The sequence below is a fragment of the Rousettus aegyptiacus genome, unplaced genomic scaffold (genome assembly GCF_014176215.1).
Source record: "Rousettus aegyptiacus isolate mRouAeg1 unplaced genomic scaffold, mRouAeg1.p scaffold_m13_p_10, whole genome shotgun sequence".
NCBI lineage: Eukaryota > Metazoa > Chordata > Mammalia > Chiroptera > Pteropodidae > Rousettus > Rousettus aegyptiacus.
In genome coordinates, this window is record NW_023416285.1 from 31,717,964 (window position 1) to 31,740,197 (window position 22,234).

The 22,234-nt window shown below is 37.5% G+C and overlaps 1 protein-coding gene and 1 pseudogene across 2 annotated transcripts in view; one reads left to right on the forward strand and one right to left on the reverse strand.

Annotated features, from left to right (window-relative positions):
- Positions 1–190: 190 nt before the first annotated feature.
- On the forward strand, positions 191–6,777 carry LOC107517928 (annotated as a pseudogene).
- Positions 6,778–8,601: 1,824 nt separating this feature from the next.
- DAPP1 (dual adaptor of phosphotyrosine and 3-phosphoinositides 1) overlaps positions 8,602–22,234 on the reverse strand; it is a 74,953-nt gene continuing 61,320 nt past the window's right edge. For both annotated transcript variants that reach the window (XM_036227668.1, XM_016159099.2), the window contains 6 exons: positions 20,921–21,051; positions 13,185–13,232; positions 11,886–11,948; positions 11,132–11,217; positions 10,502–10,589; positions 8,602–9,200 (listed from right to left, as the gene is read on the reverse strand). In XM_036227668.1, the coding sequence (XP_036083561.1) occupies positions 9,132–9,200; positions 10,502–10,589; positions 11,132–11,217; positions 11,886–11,948; positions 13,185–13,232; positions 20,921–21,051 (485 nt within the window). In that variant the 3' untranslated portion in view covers positions 8,602–9,131. The remainder of the gene's footprint in view (positions 9,201–10,501; positions 10,590–11,131; positions 11,218–11,885; positions 11,949–13,184; positions 13,233–20,920; positions 21,052–22,234) is intronic.

Consider the following 22,234-nt stretch of genomic DNA (forward strand, 5'->3'; position numbering starts at 1 on the left):
TTATCAAACTGTTTCCAATATTGGTATGTAAATATGATAGTACAGCCATTTTTTTTATACATAGGTATAAATAAAATAGTATTTTTAAAAGTATAGTTTGATTACTATATAGTTTTTTTTCTGCTGACTTTCTTTGAAAAGTTTAAAGAATATAATTCATTCCTTTCAACCACATGAGTAAGTAGTGTTTCTTGTAGATATTGGTTTAGAGATTTTATTTTCAGTTAGAAAATAACCCTTATCCATGAGCCTAATTTAATCTCTGAAATTGCTAACAATTTCTAGAATATGCCCTTTATATTCAGAAATACAGCCCATCATTAGAAATTATTTATTTCCTCCTAGATTTTTTCACAGTCGGTCACTGATACAGTTCAGTACACATGCACTGAATACCTAATATGTACCATACCACAGTGCAGAATTCTAAGGAGCACTTTTGACATCATGTTTCTGTACTCCAGGAGTACGTTTTACGTGGAATGTATGTTAATGCAGTTTATGGAGTTGTGGAGTGAGGTAGTCGGCCAGGCACTGTGCCTGCATGCTACTTTCCTCACTCCCTCTCTCCCTCTTTCCATCCTATGCAAATATGAAACTAAATTGTGGCAACCCACCTCTTAAAGAATTTACAGCTCAGTAAATGATATTATTTTAGCTACAGGGAACAATAGTTCTTACAACCTAATGAAGCATTAGACACACCCATTAAAAACTAGAATTTCCATTATTTAGGTGATTAGTAGCATCTAGGAAATTTTTGCCAATGCAATGATTCATGAAAAAAATCTCTTTTATAATTGAGGTGACCAAAATTTTCATGGTGGCGGGGGAGGCTAGGACAGTAGCTGTAGGTGTGGAGGTCAGCTCAGCCCAGTAGTTTGAGGAGCTTCTGTATTTCAGAGCCAAGTCCCTCCTTTTCCATTTTTGGGCACCATCGGCTCTACAGTGTTCAGATGAACAATGCGATGGCAGTTAACCAAAAAACACCCCCAAGTTTTATTTAAGTTGTAAGTAGAAGCTGTTCCTGAAGTATTTGAAAAATATGAATTTAGTTCTGTTCCACCTTTCTGTTTTTCAAGAATTCGCAGAAAATTGAGTAATTAGATGGTGCACATGCCCCAGAGTTGACCAAAAAAGTTCAATGACACACATCTGTGGGTTCCCTCCCTCTGGCGATAATGAGCACCCTAAAGAAGACCTCAGCCTGCGCCTGAAGAAGTTAACTCAGGATGCCCCGAGTGCTGTTTATGAAAGGGACTCCACAGGAGCCGCTGTGGTTTCAGCAGACATGGTGGAAATTCTTAACAACATTCAGGTTAGCAGTTTTGATACCTTCTCAGATGAGGAAGTTCATCAAGGCCTCAAAACCTATTCCAATTGGCTCACCTATCTCCAGCTCTGTTTCCAGAGAGCTCATAGGAGGACTTGATATAATTAAGGAACTAGAAGCATCTGAAGAACTAGATAAAATTTGCCCCAGAGCTCCTAAATTAGAGGAAAGGCTCAAATTACTAACAAGTAAAGCTTCTGTGATGCTCTTTATGAAAGGAAACAGGAAGCTAATTGTGGATTCAGCAAACAAATTTGGAAATACTAAATAGTACTATTTTAATATGAGACATTTGGTATATTGGAGGATGAAGTTTGGCAAGGATTAAAAACATACTCCAATTGGCCAATATACTCTTAGCTGTATGTGAAAGGGGAGTTTGTTGGAGGATTGGATATTGTGAAGTAACTGAAAGAAAATGTTGAATTGTTGCCTGTACTGGGATGAATAAATGTTAAAATTGGTGCCCAACTGTTGGAAGAAATATTTAATTACGGTGGAAGCATTCATGAGTTCATCCTCAGAAAAGAACTAGGAAAGGAAAAATGCTGCTTTCCCAGTTTCACTTTGTGTATTTCACAAGGTCGTGGTATATAAATGTAGGTTTCATTTTTTCCACCAAAGATAGAATACAATAAACATCTTCAAATTCAATTTAAAAATTATAAAAAATAAAAACCCCAGGAAAGAAAACTAATAAATGGAGATACTTGACCTTTACAAGGGGAATATTGTTACTATTAAAATTTCTATCTGAAGGGATATAATAGATGAATTGTTCTATGGATAATCTAATAAATTTTTGAAAAGGTAATATAAAACAGATTAACTCTTTCTAAAAGATGGTATAAAACTAGATGAGGTGCACAAGACAGATACATGGAACAGACTAACCCAGGAACAGACTTTAGTACATATCTGGACTTAAAACCTAAAGATGACATATAGGTCACTGGGGCAATGATTAATAAGCAGGGCAGGCATTTCTGATACTCTGCGTATGGAAGTGAAAATTGTTATACCCTTTATGAAGGACAATTGAGCAATCAAACTTTTAAATATACATAACCTTTGACCCAATGTATTAAGATCATCCAGAGAAACAATCCACAGACACAAAATAGTATTTAATTTAGGTACCTCATGGCTAGTCAAGTTGACAAAATTAACCATCACACCCAGCAATTCCACTTCTAGATATTTATCCTATGGATGCATATGTATGTGTGCAAAATTATATATTTACACGTCTATTCATTGCAATTTAGTAATACCAAAGGATTGGAAATAAACTATCCAGCATAGATAGGGTGACCATATGTTAAAAAAAAAAAAATAGTACCAGTTTATACCTGCTCTTGGTATAATTATTATTGGAGCTCCTTTCAATTTTCAGGTGTCCCACTTTAGATGCATTATATGGATACAATAATAGAGAATCAGTTAAATTACTACATTTGCAAAATGGAAAAAAGAATGATGGCTTTAGGTACTAAGATGAAATGATCCCTAAGACAATGATCAATGAAAAAAAGCATGGTATGAAATTGGGTGTAGTATGCTACAATTATGTAGAAAATAAAATATATGCATGGGTGTTTATATTTGCTTATATATAATAGACTATCTCTTTAGATACACAGAACCCAGTCACGTAGGTAGCCTCCAAGGAGTGGACTAGGTACCTGAGAGAACAGAGATCCTAAGTGAGGCTTTCACTCTAAATTTCATTACACTTGAATTTTTATTCAAAAATTATTTTAAAAAAGTATTTCAGCAAACAATTTATAATAAAATGATGAGATATTTGGGGGGAAATGTTTTAACAGGGTTAGCCAAAGAAACAACTAGTAAGATAAAATTATAAAATTTATTTTATGGAACTCGTTTATGTGGGAACTGGCAAGTCCAAAATCTATAAGGTGGCTAAAAGGCTTGAAAATCTCAGGCAGGAGCTGGTGCTGTCATCCTACTGCAGAATTTCTTCCCCTTGGAAACCTGTTTTGCCTTAAGGCATTTCACCTGCTGTGTGAGGCCCACCCACATTATGGAGGATCAGTGGATTGTAGATATTAAACACATCCACAAAATATAGCAGGAGCTAGATTCGTGTTCAAATGAGTAACCGGGTAGCCCAGCCAAGATGACACATATAACTAACCTTCGCAGTCTACCCTTGTCAGCTTAGCACCTGTACACATCTTCAACTGTATTTAATCTCCAAATAAAGACAAAAACCAAGTCGTACTTCTGTCTAATGTGATAAAACTACCCTGCTTATAATTGAGAACATGTTAACCTTTTTTCTGGAAGAGGTTGCAAAGTCCTTGGGTGTTGTTCACTTTTGTCTTTGTAATACTTTAGCTTAAATACTATAATGTAACCATTTTTGATGCACCAATGTTAGAGGATAAAAGAGGGAAGATGAAAGATATTTGCTTTATATATATGTGTGTGGGTGTGTGTTTATAATATATACGTATTTGATACATGTACATAAAAACATTCATTACAAAATAAGGAAGAAACACGATAATCAGTCCTTGCTTCTCCAACTGGGTATGTGGTCATAGCTGATATTTATAACTTATCTTTCATTATTCATTCCATATTCCCTCTGCCCTCAGGAAGCACCTCAGCTGGTCATGGCTCTGCCTGATGGGGTGACCCAAACCTTCATTCCTGAAGAATTTGAGCCATTAGTTGTCCTGCCTGAATTGAATTTTATAGTTTTCCATTGCCTTTAGTCACATGGCTTGGTGGTACTAAAATTTAAGAGGTCTTATTTTGGATATACTCTTCCTCACTCCCGCTGTGCAGTAGCAGCCATTTTCTCTTGGTAATCAGCATCAATCACTCCAGCCTGTTGATTCAGAGGCACAAAAAGCCCAAAGTAACTAGAGGCATTCTTCCTTTTGAAACAAAGACCTCGAGACCAGCACAGCCTAAGGACATGGAGATAGGAAGCAAAATTGTGTCAGAAGGTTACTAGGGTTAATAGTGAGTGGCGTTATGTACATTTCCACCCCTTGATTCTGGCTATGTAGCTATTTAGATCTGATTTAGATCACATATAGCTTCCTGGAGAACACTGCCCCAGCCCTGCAAAGTGTTGCCTTCTAGGTAGTGCCATAAACTGAGTCTTCAAAGGCTATTTCATCATCCCATCAGGCCAGATGCTTCAGGAACATGGTAAGACCAATGAATTCCATGAGCAATATGAGAAATATATTTTCTCCAATCCAGAGTTTCATTAGATACTGTGCCTTTTTGTTGGTTTGATTGGTTGGTTGGTTCGTGGGAGAAGCCAGGTGCAACAAGTTAATCTTTATTTAGAAAAGATATCTTGACTTGTCCCAACTACCAGACCCCCAAAATTTCAGTGAAGTGGAAGGCTGTTAATTTTTTGCTGGATTTATTTCCCACCCTCAGGCATACAAATGTATTAAAAATAAGGTTAGAGTAGTTGTTAACAGCTTGTTTACTCCATCTAATTATCGTAACGTCATTAGCGCAGTGGACCAGGGTGAGAATGTCTTGTGGAAGATGATCATGGTATGTGTAGACGAAATATGACATGGGACTGGAGAACTGATAAACCTCTGAGGTAGAATGGTGAAAGGTGTATTTTTGGCCTTGCCAGATAAACTGTTTCTGGTTCTCCTTACTAACAAAGTATCAGGAAAAAAAATTTTTTTTTTTCCAGATCAATAGCTACATACCAGGTATCAGGGCATGTGTTAATTTGTTCAAGCAATAGAAACACATCTGTAGCTGCAATTGAAGTCATCACCTGATTACATTTGTAATAATCCACTGTCATTCTCCAAGATTCATCTGTTTTCTGCACAGGCCAAATAGGTGGGCTGAATGAGATGTGAAAATCGCCACCCTTGCATCCTTCCGGTCCTTCATGGTAGCACTAATCTCTGAAATCCCTCCAGAAATGTGCTATTACTTTTGGTTTTACTCTCTTCCTAGGCAGATGCAGTTCTACTGACTTACATTTGTCCTTTCTTACCATAATAGCCCTCACTCCCCGGGTCAGAAAACGAATGTGGGTATTTTGCCAGTTGCTGAGTGTGTCTATACCAATATTGCATTCTGGAACTGGGGAAGTGACCACCAGTTCAGGAGTCCACTGGGCCACTTCTCTGGTTCCATCCTTGCTGCTTCTGTGCAAAATCCAGTCCCTCTCAAATGCCTTCCAGATATTTCTGGGAGTCCCCTTAGAGCCCTTTAAATGTATTCCTGAAACAAGTTTCCAATTGTTCTTCTATTCTCCTGGATAAGCTCCGCCCTCCAAACCCTGGCTATGGTTGCTGCTCCTGACTGAGAGAGAATGTGTTTGCCTAGAACCTGCTAAAGGCTAAGGGCACCATCTTCACAGTTGTAAATGTGACACAACATACAATGTCAGTGTCTGTCCCTTGAGAGTCTAGTGAAATAACTTCTTAACGTTTTGTTGAGCAGCTGAGGAACAGAGAAGAATATGTTCAGAATCACTCTATAACCGATGTCCATAATCGGTAAAACACACACCTCAATTCTCTCTACCTTCAGATGAATTCTTTCTCAAGAAGATTCTTGGTTCCTTTTACCTGCCAGTCCATCAGACCAGAGCTCCTAAGAATGTGATCCACAAACTGTGCTGTTCTGTCCATCTGTAGTATGTGACAAGTGAATATAGAAATTGAGAGCAAAGGGTTTAAAATCTTATAGCAACATGACATAGTAACTTGAGGTCTGCAGAATCTGATAAAAAATGGGACTGTGATATTTGTATTTTTTATCTCATTTTTCGGCTGTTACAAAATCCCAGTCTGAAATTTTTTGAAAAGGAAAGTCTGATCCTAAACCACAGATGATTTAAAGAAACTACCTGACATCATATCCACACAGCCTGACTCTGTAGTGAACAGGATATGCTCAAGCCTGGAACTCTGCTAGATACAGTACTTGGCTGGGAAGAGTTTGACGAAAATGGGTTTGCTGCTGCTGACTTAAAGTAGTAGAGGGGGTGGGAGGTAGGATTGACATTCACTCTATAATTATTCTCTTGCTCTCTACCTCAAACATGGACACAGTGTTAACTAGCTGACCTGCATGGCTCACATTTTTGAGAGGTGATAACCTAAGAGCCTGCTCTCTCAGATGCTGTGTAGGTGGGAAGAGAAGGGCTTTGACCACTGAGAATTTTGATGTCCAGTGGCTCTGAAATAGGGGGCAGCTATTCCAGGGGCAGTAATAACCATCCCCACCACAGGGGTGACTCTTCTGGTCCAGAAGGGATGGTGTTTCTGTGGGGCAAGATGTTCTTAGTGGGAATTCTGAGGCCACAGTAGTCTTCCCTTATCTGTGGTCTTGCTTTCCATGGTTTTATTTACTTGTAGTCAACCATGGTCTGAAAATAGTAAATGAAAAATTCCAGATATTTTGAGAGAGAGCGTATTTATATAACTATTACATTATATTGTTATAATTCTATTTTGTTATTAATCTCTTCTCAATTTATAAACTTTATCATAGGTATGTATATTTAGGGTTTGATACTATCTGTGGTTTCAGGCATCCACTGGGGGTCTTAGATCATATACCCTATGGATAAGGGGGACTACTGTAACTGCTAATACTTTGTGTCTTAAGAAGTGAGTGCCTCCTTTATAATAAGCACATACCTGTTAGCCACTGTCTATATTCCCAAACAACCCTGCTTGCATCGGCCTTTGGCAAAAAAAACATTTACCCTCATCTTGGGCTTATAGAAATAGCTGAGGGTCCTTCACCAGGCTCCTCTCAGGAGATGAAATCATGACCACTGTCAGGGCTGCGAGAGCAGGTAAAACCTAGTACTAATTGCATAGTGGATATATGTTAGCTTGCCCTTTTCATGTCAAACCCTTTAAAAAATGGTTTTATCTCCATTGCAGCACATTCTCCATCATATAGCTTTGTGTACCTCACTGGCGACATTTATCTTTACTTCTATACATTATTATGTATTTTTATTGTCTTTTCCATATTCAACTAAGAAATCCTTGAGGATGAGACTACTTCTTCAACTCCAAATCTTCATAGCTCATAGTCTAACCGACTTGTATTCTTTACTGCTATTTATGATATTAATTGTTTCTTTTAAAGATATTACAATATATTTTAATAGCAAAATATTACAGACACAGAAAAAACATGCTCTTTTAATGAACATAACCAAAGATATAAATAAACATGACATACTTTACAAAAGGTAAAAATAATATTACCTACACAAAGAAACACCCGTGGTTCTAAGAAAACAGAACATAAAACCATACAGCTCGGTAAGGCTCCATTTGTAACTCCTTACTTTTCAGACTTCACATAATACATTTTAATTTGACATTTGCTTTATCCATATGATAAGAACATAACAAAACACATTAAAACCTTTTTTTTTTTTTGAAATACACAAAAATTTAATGCAATTTCCGAGTCGAGTCCAAGATGCTTAAATAACAGAAAAAAAATTTATTTAACAAAGTGTCACTTTAGACTGCAAGAACAGTGTCCTATCATAGCTTTGCACCATAATCTTTTTATTTGGGGGTTCCTCCTCCACTTTCTCTCCCTTCAAACTATCTTAAAAACCAGTATTAATAAAGGCAATAGAACCTACTTACGAGCTCTGGATGACAGTTTCTCATTCCCCTATTTCAATCCCCTTATTCTAGTTTAAAAATGCTGTGTAACAAACACAGGGACAGTAGTAGCTATCCCACTTCGTGTGGATTTAGTGTTGCTCCCTCAACCGGCAACAGAAGTTGCTCTTGAATGAGGTGCAGGGTGCTCAGCCATCTCGGTGCCAGGTGGTTCTTACTTCTCTTGGGTCAACACCTACAGCCCACTCTCAGAAAGGGATTGTTATAACACACCTTGAGAAAGCTCTTTCAGTCTGTTTGGAGAAATGTTAGATGAAGATAACTTAGTGCTTACAAGTGATCGATTATTGTTATCTACAAGTCATCTGCAACTTTATTACCCTTCCTCAATTTATGTTTTCTCATTTTATAAAGCATTGCTTCCAAAATGACTAAAAAGAGATTTTTTTAGATTATACTTTCTTTTATCTTTATCATCCTACTTAATCATCCATAAGACATTTAGTTCTCACAGGTTCATCATTAGAAGAGAAAGAAGGCCCCACTAGATTTCTGAGCCTTTTACAAAGAGAAAATAAATACTGCAAACATTTTTCATTTTAGTTTTGGAAATTGTTTTGTTCTTTGTATAAAGGGGTAAAAAAAAAAGCAAAAAACCTCTGCCCTCCCAATCTTTGTTGTTTGCTGTCTCAATATATTTTCTGAAGAGGCGGCCTAAGCCTCAAAGTACACAGCTGCTTCCTTCTTGGTTCATAGCACAACCTGGATGTCAGACAAGATGACCAGGACACAGAGCGGGACTCCAGGACGAAAACGTCCACAAGCCTGGGGACCACAATGTGGGAAAACACAAACCCTTCATCTTACATTGTGTGTTCTAAGAGTGAGCACACTGGGCATGGCGGTTTCATCGGTTTCCATCAGAACGATGACTTAACTCCTGCGTATTCTCAAGGACATGACAACAGCTTGAAGGGCAGCGGTTTTCCATGAGTCAGCAAATGTGGTATGCTCTGAGAGATCCAAATCAGCATCTGCCTTTGGTTTTTTGGTTTTTTTTTTTGTTTGTTTTTTAAAGAAAACTGAAGCCTGCTACAGATCACAGCATCAGGGAGAATGCTGCCCTGCTCCTGGGCCACAGCATTCCTGTCAGGGAAGGTCTATTTAAAGATGAATGACCGAGACCGGATTGTGCCTTCTCCTTGATCGAGCTGTTTTCTTATCTGAGACTGTAATAAAACACATATACATGTATGATTAAGCAATTTTAAGACAACAAACTCTGACTTTAACAAATATTAAATAAGACCTACTGATTAGTAAGGAAACCATACAACTATAAATTATCGTACCCCCATTTTAGTATGTTTTTTATATTTTTCTCAGGAGAAATACAGTAAAGTATTTGCTAAAACATGTACAAATTTGGAATTGGCCTATAGTAATCAATAAAATGCAATGCTATTCAATGAATTAAAGTGAAGATATAGATCTAAATGTATTGGTAAGGAAAGATGTCCATAATGGGTTGGTAAGTGGAGTGAGCATGTAAAGAACACTAGAGAATGATTATATTTTCTTTTTAAGTATTTATTTGCACAAGGAGAAGTCTGAAAGTGTGTGCACTTGATATATCGTTTCCCGAATTTTTATGTCACTTACATAAGTACAAAATGGAAAGAAAACAAAATTGATTCATATCTGAGCAAAAGCTTCATAAGCAAAGTATTTCCCATTAAATATCAAATACACTGGAACTATCTCAAAACGAGTGGTATATATATTTGCATGTCAAGCTATAAAGAGAGCCAAAAGCAAAAGTTTCAGTATCTAGACAGGAACATTCAACAAGATGCCCTATATCAGCTAATTTCATAAAAATAATTAAGAAAAATTATTTACTTTTGAAAACATCAAAGGTCTCAAGATAATCTCTATAGGAAATTTTATAAAGCTTTAAAGACAAGCTCTTGGCTCACAAACCACTAACTTGCAAACATGTTTTTAAAAAGGATGAGACTGGTAAATTTGTTTAAGCATTCCGTCTTCCCCTCAGGGAGGTATATAGAAAGCAGATAAAATAAACCACCTTTTGTCTTTGACCCGCACAAAGTAACGCTTACACTGGAAACTAAACTAAGTTTCTCTGGCAAGCTTCCTTCTCTGACAATTTCCAAGGATTTCCTATTATAGAAATGTGTCAACTTTTCTCTGTCCAACCTTCTTTCTGGTTCTACTTGCCCTCCTCCAGGCAAATTTGGGCTAGCCTGCACACTTAAAGGACGGCTGATAGCAGCAAGGCTAAGGCTCTGCAGTGAGACCCTGGTGCAGGTCCATCATTTCTCTTTTCACCTCTGTCTCCATCCCTTCCATAGCTCAGAAGAATGAACAGACTATTCCACAAGCCTGCAAGTAGACATCCCAGCGATTCTCAAGGAGAGTCTGACTCATTCAACAGAAATAAGTCTCAAATCATCAACATGTTACGTCTGAGGACTAGGCATCCATCCGGAAGACTCGTATAACTCACCAACTTCCAGCGTAATATCTTCATCCACTCATCAGCTTCTACTCCTGTCTTTGCACAGAGATAAAATGTCCTGAATGGAAATACTAAGCTGATAAGACACAAGAAAGAAAGAAAGATACTCCAGATGGTTAGTCGAATACATATTAGTTAAACACTAATTAGAGTATCCCAAGGAAACAAGAACTGACAATGGGCCTGGGAAAGCAACGTGTAGAACTGGTATGAATGGAGCCATTCCTGCCAGCACATTGTGCAGAAGTGTTGAGGACGCTGTAGATTCATGCTGTTGTTACAGGCCAGATTTATATTTTCTAACAAGAATTCGAAGAAGTAAAAAAGATGTTCAGGACTCCCCCACCCACCTCCACCCCAGATACCTTTGCAATGGTTAAATCCATGTACCTCAGGTCAAAACATTTGTACACATTAAGACAATAGTTTTTTTGTATTCCTAGGTGGTCTCCCATCCAAGTACTAAGCAGGCCTAACCCTGCTTAGCTTCCGAGATCAGACAAGACCGAGCATGTTCAGGGTGGCATGGCCGCAGACAACACATATAATTTTTTATTCCTCGGCTAAAGTGTCTGACAAGAAGACTTTTTAAAACATTTCTTTAATAAAACAACTTACCAAAAACAGTTGACCCTTTCCTGTGAGTAATCAAATTGCACGGCCGAACATTCTGTTAAGTCTAGGGTCCGAATTGGTTCTGGTGACTTTAAAAAAAAAAAAAAAAAAAAAACCTATGTCATCGCAAGACACACACAAATCTTTTCACTTATTCCCCTCACAAATCTTCCACTATGTGAAACTGTCTATTTTCCTTTCACCAAGGGTACAGAAAACCTACAAAGGCAGTCACACACCCTTGGTTTGGAAGTTGCCCTTTCATGAAACTAAGCACTAAGAAGACATCTATTTATCAATTTAAATTTGGTGGGGGTAGATTTTAACACACAGGAGTCATTTCTCTCTTACATTTTTAAACTTCTGCTTTCTCGGAAATTTTGTAGAGGGAAAGTAAGAAAAAACAAAATAAATTTAAACTGGCTTAATGAAATGAGCATAGGAAATGAACATGTTTTTAACAAGCAGGGAAATGGCAGTAAGAGACAGCCAAAACATTGTGGCAAGTGAACCATTCCAATACCTTAGTTTAGCAGCCCCAGAGAGAAGTTTGTAGGATACACATCTCTTTATAAAATATCAGGAACCACACTCATATCAGGAACCAAGAAAGAACCGATGTCTCCATTCATTATTTGGGTCTTTCAGGTGCTCATAAGGAAAAGTGTAGAGAATTTAAAGGCAGATGTTCCTTTCATCTAGGGAGCTGACTAGGGAGCTGATTTTTAAAGGGAAAATGTATGGCCATGTTTCTCACCATCTGGTCTTTGAAGTATTTCAGTTCATTCCTGTGTAAAGTGAACCATCTTGTTTTCCAGGTCTGAGAAAAAAAAACATGTAGGTTATGAATTCAGGAATGCAATATGTGAATTAAATATTGTCCTTTTGTTCTAATAGTATCTAAAAAATTATATACGATAAAATATTCTTGTGGCGTCATTTCTGAAGAAAAAGTTTCAAAATATCTACAAAAATAAAAGTGATTTGTGCATTGGGTCATCATGAAGATAAAGATCTCATTAGCATATTTAAACAAATGAAAAGAAATAGCCTATCATAAATATTCAAGGTGTTTTATAAGAATCACTAATATTTCCATCTTATTAACTCTATAATAAGAACAGGTAGCGTTTTTTGAGTACCTACTATGAGCTACATACTATCCTTGGAGGTTTTTATATGTTATAGCCAATCCTCATATAATGTCAAACATTATTATTCTTGTTTTATAAATAGGCAAATTGAGGTTTAAGAATCTCGAACTACATGATCTTCTAAAACTTGCCTAAGAATTCCATAGCATCGGTGGCAAAAACTTGTTTCTCACTGCCTCTTTCTTATTATTAACAGACCCTTTATCTTGTCCTGGGCGGCAAGGTTACCAGTTAGAATAAATAACAATGGATTTAAAAATAAATATGCTATGAATATGAAAACTTCCTGTCTTTAGGAAGCATCCAGTCTAGTAGGGACCCAAATAACTAAATATTTAGGTTCAATTCAAGCAGGCCAGTACCTGCTAGAGAGGTTAAGTGCCATGTACTTAGGAAGGAGTAGAGATGTTTCACGAAGGTCTTCTTGGCATAGTAAAATGACATAGAGTGACTTTAAAAGTAAGATCATATGAATGGAGAGACAATTAAACACCTTCTAGACTAGTAAAGTACTAAATTATGTTAAATTTTTTTAACATAGTTACATTGGCCTACTTTTGAGGAACATTTTATACAGTTTTGATTTCTTCTTTGTTAAAGAAAAATTAAAAAGAAAAAAATAGTGTTAGAGTTCACTTGCTTCTTTCATCCTCAATCATTCCATTAAAGAACTGTATTTTTGCCTTGGGTATCAAGTGTAGGCTACTCTCATACATATGGGTTTCCCAAAGAATAGTTAGGTAACTTTACAGAATTTTAACGAATAATAGCCATTAAGGTGAACTACTGAAACAGGTAAATATCATAATTAGGCAATTATGCTTTAAGAAGTGTCAGATTTGAGTGTCACTGATGTGCCCCCTTTCTCTGTGGCTGGCACCAGCAAACACATGCCTCCTTACCTTGACCAGGCCCCCCTGTTTGGTGAGGTAACCTTCCTTGGTGCCCAGCTGAAAAAGAAAGAAGTACCAAGTAAAACCAACAACCGTGACAACATGATTTTTGTCTTTCTGTTCTGTCCTGTTTTTAAATGAAACACAAGATTGCCTTTGGTCTTCAAATGATCACCTTTCATTCTTCACCTAGGCACTCGAAAATCCTCCCTGTGGTGTTAGAGACTATCAGACTGAACAGTCTGGCATAATTCTGTAGCAACAGGCAACAACTGAAATACTCTCTTCTAACTGGAGTTAGCTATTTGTAAATAATAAACCATATCGTATCACTTATAAAGATTAGTGTTGGGCAAAGTGCGTCACACGAAACCCCGCGGCTCGGATTGCCAGGGGTATCAGGCATATACACATGCACATAAACGTTGACACTAGGTCTATACATTTGGCAAACACCGGGTTAAGCAAAGTAAAGGATTTCTTTACTTCGGGGTTTTCTAGAGTTTATAAGACGCTAATATCTTCGTGAATTTTTAAGAGGGAACATTATAAATCATATTTCCAACATTCGTTTTATTACATAATCCTCCAGTACTCCTTCCCCCTCTCCTATTTTTTCATAGGCCATCTCCTGAGACCTATATTCCATGGGAAACACTTCCGAGAGTGCAGATTTATTTACACTTGATGCATCCGAAAGGGATCTGAAGTGAGAATGAGTCATTTCTTTTAACTCACACATCATTAGTTCAAGAGTAACAACAGCACAAACTTCACTAGCACCTAGGAAATGTGAGGAATGGTGGGAAACTGAGTTAATAGAAATTTGTATAAAACAAGGATCCTAAAATGATGAAACATATAACTTCATAAATTTCTGTAGAAATTGAATTTCTGGTAGTACATTTTGTTCTAATATGGTGTTGTAGCATATTAATACGAAAAAAATTTTAAAAACTGGGAAATAACTTGTTTGACGTTGAGGTTATTTCTATGGGAGTTTCCAGATTATTTTTTCATGAGGTGAATTCTCTCTACTGAATAAAAAGAGGAACAACTACCACCACAGTAAAAAGAGGTAAAGCAAGAAATAGTATACAATCACTTCTTTTAAAATTCTTAAGGCATTAAAGATAAATTTCTCAAGTATTCATTTAAATATTATTAAACAATGTTAGTGAATTTGATTTCACATTATTAGTTTGATTTATTTTGATATTAAAAGAACTTAAACTGACTGAACTGAGTTTGCTTATTATATTATGGAAATGGAAAAAAATTAATATTTTGGGTTGTCTGCTAAGGCAAAATACTTAAGGGTAAATTCTTATGTAGAATACCCTCACAGAATTGTTTCTTGAAACTGAGCTAAGAAATTATGCTACTCATTTCATCCTATCTCCATCCAAAAAATATGGTTAGTAATTTTCTAAGTTTTTAGAAATAGGTGGAAGGCTGCAGTGGAAAGAGCTGAAAATATTAATTTTATTCATAGTCTCAGGAGGTAAGAAAGGAAATAATTATGTAGCACATTTATCTTTAAAAAAGAAAAATCTGTGATCTGTAATAAGAAAAGTGTTCATAAGAGTCCCAAATTAGAAACAAGCTAAATGTTTGGAAATAAAGGATTAGCCTTCCTCTCACCTTTTCTGTCTGCCTGCCTGTTTGCCTTAAATTTAGTCAAAAGCCATCAGGTGGGGTAGAGCAAGGTAGGCATCATTGTGAGTATATGCAGGGTATTCATGCATCTTAGTACAGGAGGGACCCAAGCAAGGTACGGAGATCGTCTATGTGGACAATGGTGGTGGCAGGAGCTTTGTGCGAGGTGTCGAAGCCTGGAAGGGTAAGGAAAACTGCCTGAAGGGGTGGAGGTGGCAGCCAGAGCACAGTTTCAGAGCCAAGTCATGCCAGATGTGCATCTATGGTGCAGGTGGGAATAGCAGTGACCAGGGAGTGTTTCTTGGGCAATAAGATTGCTTAAATGTGATTGATCACAAATAAGTAAATGTTTTGAAGATAATGGAATTCATATTCTTTACCGAGGGAGAAAGGAGTTACAAATATGAAAAGTAAAAAAACTACAATGAGCCTTGTGGTGTATAATTACAATTGGAGTTATCGATGTGAAGCCATGGATGAATGATAGATGATAGATAGAAGGATAGATAGTTATATAGACAGACAGACGGATGATAGATAGATGATAGATGATAATGATAATAAATAGATAAAAACAGAAATATTAATAAATATAGACATCAAAATAGGTATGCATACATATTTTTCCTAGCTCTGTTCTCAGAGTGGACTGGGAGAGTAACGTTCTGATAACAATAAGCATGTAGCATCCAGATCTTAATCCCTAAAGTACTGCTCTCTTGAAAAAAGAAAGGATTTCTTGGAGAAATAGCTGATTCTAGAGCTGGACACAAGGAACGCGCAAGATAAGCCTGGAACATTTTGCCGTACCAGAAAATAAGAACATCCTCAAAGGATTAAGAGGCTATGGACACAGAAGTCATCTTGAGTGGTCTCTTACTGGCCAAATCTGGGAAGATTTGAAGGATCAAAATAAATAATGATAGTCATGATTATAACCCATTGATATAAACATAAATAATTGGAGAAACTCAGAAAATACAAAGCTTTTTCTCATGGTGGAATGACAACCCATTGATATAAACATAAATAATTGGAGAAACTCAGAAAATATAAAGCTTTTTCTCATGGTGGAATGACAACCAATAAATATAAAAGGGAAAAGAATCATTATTTGGCAGCGATATAGTAATAAACAGCAAAGAAATATTAATGGATGCTAAAATTGGTTGATAAAAGTGTAATGAGTAACAGGATATTTATTTAGTCTCAACCTCCACCCAAATATTTATTAATAACAAAGGGAATGAAGTGATTTTAAAGTGAAGAAAACTTGCAGACACCACTGAATAAAATAATCAAACATACCATAATGAGACAAACTGAAATTATGTTCCAACTGAGATGGTGCACTGAGGAGCACAAAGCATCACCTTTGTGGTATTTCTACTAAAAATGCAAAACCTGAACCTAATCACGAGGCAACATCAGACAAATCGAAGCTGAGAAACAGTTCACAAATAACTGGCCTGTAATTTTTCAGAAGTGCGAAGTCATGAAATCACGGAAGAACTGTGGAGGTGTTCCAGAGTGAAGAACACTCAAGAAGTAGAACAAATAAATGCAATTTTTGATTGCAGATTGGATACTTTTGCTCTGAAGGAACTTACTAGGAAAACTGAAGACATCTGAATGACGTCTGTGCATTGGACTGTGGTTCTCTATCGATGTTAACTTCCTAATTTGAATGGCTCTATGAGGTCATGTAGGCAAATGTCCCTCTGTGTAGGAAATACACACTCAAGTATTGGGGTGATGGGGCATCATGTAGGTGGTAATTATTTGCTCTTTGTTGGCTCAAGAACAAATAAATTTTTTTGTATTTACTATTCTTGCATTTTTTTCTGCAACTTTGAAATTATTTAAAATAACAACAATGTGTATTTTCAATAAACCTTGAACAACAAAAATAGCATGTAAAAACAGAGGATTAACTAAATAAAATATGATAGATCAAAATAATGAAATATTAAGGAATTTTTTTAATGATGTTTTAGAAGGCTATGTAATGACATGGAAAAATGTTCACAATATATAATTAAACAAACATTGTAACTCTATTTACAATGAAGAGCTCAGTATATATATTATATATTGATTACGTATCATATATATTTATTCAAGAAGAAGCCTGAAAAAATAGATTCTAAAGAGAGCATACTAAAAAAGGCAAACAGACGAGGCAAGTGTCTAAGAAGAGGAACTATAAAATGTGTTAAAGGGATAACAGAATAAAGAGAGCAAGATGTTGCAGAAGCAAAGGGAGTTGAAATTATAGAAGGAGGGAGTTGCTAAAAATATCCACTATCATGAAAGGAAAGCTAAGGAAGCTAACATTTTAGATAGGACATGTTCTATGTCAGGCACTTGAAATATATTACCTCACTTAATGTCTACCAACATAACTAATTGGTATCTCGTATTTCCCCGGTTCAAAATTGAACTCCTCTTTCCCACCCCAAACCCAACCTTCCTACAATCTTAGCAGTCTCAGTGAATGGAGGAGTGTTTACTCTGTTGTTCTTTCTTTTTTATCACATTCAATCCATCAGTAAGTTTTATCTCTTCTGCTTTCAACACACATCCTGAAGTTAACCAATTATCCCTTCCTCTCGGTCTAACTGTTCATTCTTATCCCTCTTCCCCAGTTTCAATTACCATCATCTTTTACCTGGACTGTGGTAAAGATTCCTAGCTGGTCTTGCCTCCAACTTTGCCCCCACTTAATTTTCCACTTAGTAGTAAGAATGATTCTTTTAAAACTTAAAAACTTAAACAAATTACGTTACTCAAAAATCTCGTAATTTCTTGTCTACACTTAGAACAAAAATAAATTTTCTTCATCCTATAGGTCCTTCGTGTTGTGTAAAGGAAGTACAACTGATGTTTCAGGCAGGATACTTCTTCACTATATATTGCAGCATATTTTGCCTCCATGACTCCTGCCCATTGTTGAGAAACAATTCTCCGGTGTCTCTCATGTTTCTGTACATCTTATGAGCAAAACACTAACAGCCCTTTGTCCCAGACCAAATTTTAAAGCATGTTTGTATAGCAAACGGCCTCAGAAGACAGAAACAGTGTCACCCTCTGAAGGAAAAGGCAGACCACCGGAAGCACCCACGACAGTGGCAGGGTAACCTGTTAGCTTGCAAGTCGAACTGTTTGCAGTTCTTAACACCCACTAATGTTGGTAGTGTCCCGAAGCACTATGACAACTAAAACGGAAGTTCTCAGCTGGGTGGTACGAACCCTTGAGGACTGACTCCATTGTCTTACATGATCTGACCCCTTGTTGCCTCAATAATCTCATTTCCTACCACTTTCCTCTAGCTCATTTCAGGCCAGTCACAATGATCCTTTAGCTAGTTCTTAAAACACCTCAATTTAGTTCCCACCTCAGGGCTTTTGTACTGTTCTCTCTGCCTGCAACACTTGCCCACATCTTGAAATGAGTTTCCTTCCCTTCAGAGAAGACGCTGTTCAAATGTCATCTCCTTAAAGATGCCTCCCCTGCTTCCTTCCTCCCTTATTCTACTTTATCTTTTTATGACGGATTACTATTGGTTTGTATTATTACACTGATCACTGTCTCTGATCTCCCCACTGGAACATGAGTTCAATGAAGGCAGAGACTTTGCCTAATTTACTGCCAAACCCCAAGTCCTGGGTGTATCATAGGCACTTAAAAAAGAAGTTTGTTAAATAAGTGAATTAGTTAAATTTTATCTTATCTCAGAAACCCAAACTAATGCTGTTTACAAAATATGTAATTTCCCCAAATGCAGCTGCCAAAGGATGTGAAGCAGTGTTACACAAGCATCTACATTTCTGGCCAATAGGACATCTGTTTTCATTTTCACTTAGAGCAAGAAGTTCTTTTTTCTGTAAATGGGACTTAATTCTCTTTCTCCACTGCCAGAGCTGTGTAAGACCTGCATCTCCCAAAAAGAAGACAAAAGTCTGAAAGCTCTTGGAACTCTCAGTTTGGAGAGGGAAGTGTAGGACCGCGTGGACATTGGGGGGACAGTAAATGCTGAGAACCCTTGTGCTCAGTAAGGGACAGAAGACCCTGATCAGACCAGAACTGTTGCCCCGGCCAGCTGGTCCCATTATCAACCATTCCTTACTTAAAAGTAATAAAAGACGTGTTAGTATCCACTAGAAAAACTTTATAGTTTTCTGTCTTTAGTAACACACAATAAACTTCATAGACTTCTCATGATATCGTGTGAGTACAGTCATTCTCAACCATTCACTCACCACTGTTTCAAAAACTCCATTATACAGAATCTTCTATGTCTGGTCATATTTAAATACGTGGGTGGGTGAATTCATATGATAATCTAGAGTGAGCAAAAAGGTAAGTAATAAGGCCTTCAGAATTTGGTCTAAGTATGCTATATCTCATGCTCACACCAACTCTACAAATTAGCAATGATCTACATTTTACTGTTGATGAAGGACACACATAGCAGGGTATGGTTCGATTGTCCTTGAGTGGAGATCTTTAGGAGAAGGGTAACAGAGGAGAATGTGAAGTTAAAGTGAGAGTACAAATAAAAGAGATATGGAAGTGATCGATGGTGGGGTAAGGGTGGGTAAAGAGAAAAGTTAGAAAGGATGGGATCGACTGGGAAACAAAGATTTGTTCGGAGGTTAGATCTTATTTTGTTCTTTGGTCTGTTCTGACAGCTATTTATTATCTTCCTTTCATAAGTGTGTTTAGTTCTGAGATCTGATGCTTCCTCCTTCTACTCTAACAAAGCTAAACTATCTTTCTCAATCAAATTCCAGGATTTTTATTTTTAAGTAGATGTAAGATAGTGACGAAAATACAATGTGTGCTGTGAACCTGGCCAGGCTATAAAGCTACAAAGACCAGACGTAATCCTTGTCCTTTTAAGTGTTAGGCTGCTGGGGAGGGCAGCTTCCAGTACGATGTTTCTAGAATAAAGGTTTGCAGAGGGTGCTTGGGAGCAGAGAAGAGGGATATTTTATAGGAGAGGTCTAGGAAGGCTTCCTGGAAGATTCTGATCCCTGATGCAGGTGTTGAAAAATGAGGAGACAGCATGGTGTTGATAGCATCCCAGATTCAGGGAGGGGAGAGGAAACGCAGTCACGGAAATGCACGTCACTGAGGAGGCAGGTTCTACGGCGTGAATGGCATGAGGATAGAGGGGTGAGCAGGGTCCAGGCCAGCTGAGAAGACCCTGGGTGCCGTGGAAGGACGTTAAGCAGGAAGGGCATGTATGAATCTGCTTTCTAGGAGAGATGTTTCTGGTGGCAGAGTCAAAAGAGACAGACGAGCCATTCATATTTTAATATAATTTGCAGTGGCCATCTTCAAGTGATTATTTTTCAAGTGTAATGGTTGCTGTCTAGAATTAGCTCTCGATACTCCATTTGTGTTGTCCCCTTTATCATCTGCACAAATCCAGATATCTTATACTAGGAATATTTAGCAAACAAAGAAGAGAAAAAGAAGAGCCCTGAGCATACTGAAAGGAAGAGGGTGCTGGAGAGGAGTCTGCAGGGTCACAGCTCACAGAACAAACAGAAATGGACTCTTAGAAGAACAATGAGTGCTCCGGGGTCACTGAAGCTGAACACGGGCTCATGTTGCAAAGAAGCGCAAGTATTTTCTGTCTGTTCCCTTCATTCAGTGAAAGAAAACAAGACTAGGAAAAAATAACGTCCCGGGGGTTTACAGCAAGGGTGGAAAATATTTCCCTTCCATAGAAGGGAAATGTAAAAGAGAGTATTTTTCTTCATTTCAGAAATTCGTTGAAGAATAATAATTTAACCAACTATGTGAACTTAAATATCCCTTCTACCGTGAACTAGTTTGGCTAAATAAAGATGGGAATTCTAAGTATTTACAATCCTCTCACTATCTCATTGTACTTTTTTTTTTTACAATTTACTCTAAGTTATAAGCTTCAAACCTTAAGTTCCTTTACAAGTTTTATATCTCAAGTAGAATTTTTATGTGAATAAACATACTTTAAGAAGTATATCATTCTTATTGCACTATTTTTCCTACTAGACAGTGAGAGAGCTATGTCAGATTGATGGCCACTTACAGAAGGCGCGGTGGGCACCAGGTCGTTTTCTGTTCTTCCTGTCTGCATTGCTGTGTGAACCCGGACAGATTCATAAATGGAAGGTTCTTCCACTTTTCTTGGATAAGGATGTTTCAGAACAATCAGAGTACCTGAATGAAGGGAAAAAACCCGTATTCAAATAATTTCCCCAGAAAGATGATCTAGATGCTAACGACCAGATAACTGTGGCTAGATTGTAGTCTCTTGCTCTTTTCACGTGTTCACTTGTTTATTTTTTAACGGGTATTGAGTACCAATGATGTGTCAGGCACTTAAGGTGGACACTGAGGATATAAAGGATGATGAGATGATTTCTGGCCTCCTAATATTCAGAATGAACTATCAACCAATATAATTCAATGAGTAGTCACTGGGGTAAGAGGACAATGTTAGCGACGTGAACATAGCATGCTCGTGTGGTGGTGCCTGGAGGCCCTGAAGACCCTTCTATACAACGCTTCAGAAAAGCTTTCATAGAGGAGGCGACATTGATCTAGACTTTAAGCAATAACTGGAAGTTTTCCAGGTAGGCTTTACAAAAACCATGAAAAGAAAACCCAACACATGCATCAGGATACAGGAGTATTATTCCATTGTCCTTATTGCTTACTAGTTTTAAAAACACTTGTAACAAATCAGTGGACTCACAGTGTTCCCCCTACTGTCTCCTACCATCCAATTAACAAAATAAACTAAATGAAGCCTTTGCTTATCTTATGTGAACATGATGTGAGTGGGCTATGCTCATGCACTTCCATCTGGAAGAAGTCTGTCCAGGTGGGAAATGGGCTCCGCCCGGGGGCCCAGTTTGGGGCTTGGGCACACCTTTGAGGGGCTGGAAGCGGTTCTAACACAACACTTTTGACATTTCCTCCTTCTGATCCTTCCCTTCCCCCAACTAATCAGTCAATCAGAAACTAGAAACTGACTACAAAAAAAAAGTAAGGTAAGAATTTTGTCTCCCTCGCTATGGCTTCTTGCTTTGTATTTCACTAGGGTCTTTTATACGGCAGGCTTGGGATTGTACTAGACACTGAGAAGATGTAAAGAATTCAATAATTCATTTGACAAATATTTAGTGAGCTTTACCATGTGCCAGGCGCTCGTTTAGGCACTGGGATGCAACAGCAAACAGAGGGGATATAGCATCTGCTCTTGTGGCAGGGGAGACAGAAAAAACGTTAAAAAAAAAAAAAAAATCCGGTGAGAGAAGTGTTTCGAACAAAGAGAGCAAGGTAAAGGGATACAGGGCTAGTGAAAAGGGTGTGGTTGAGTGAGAGTGATATTTATATG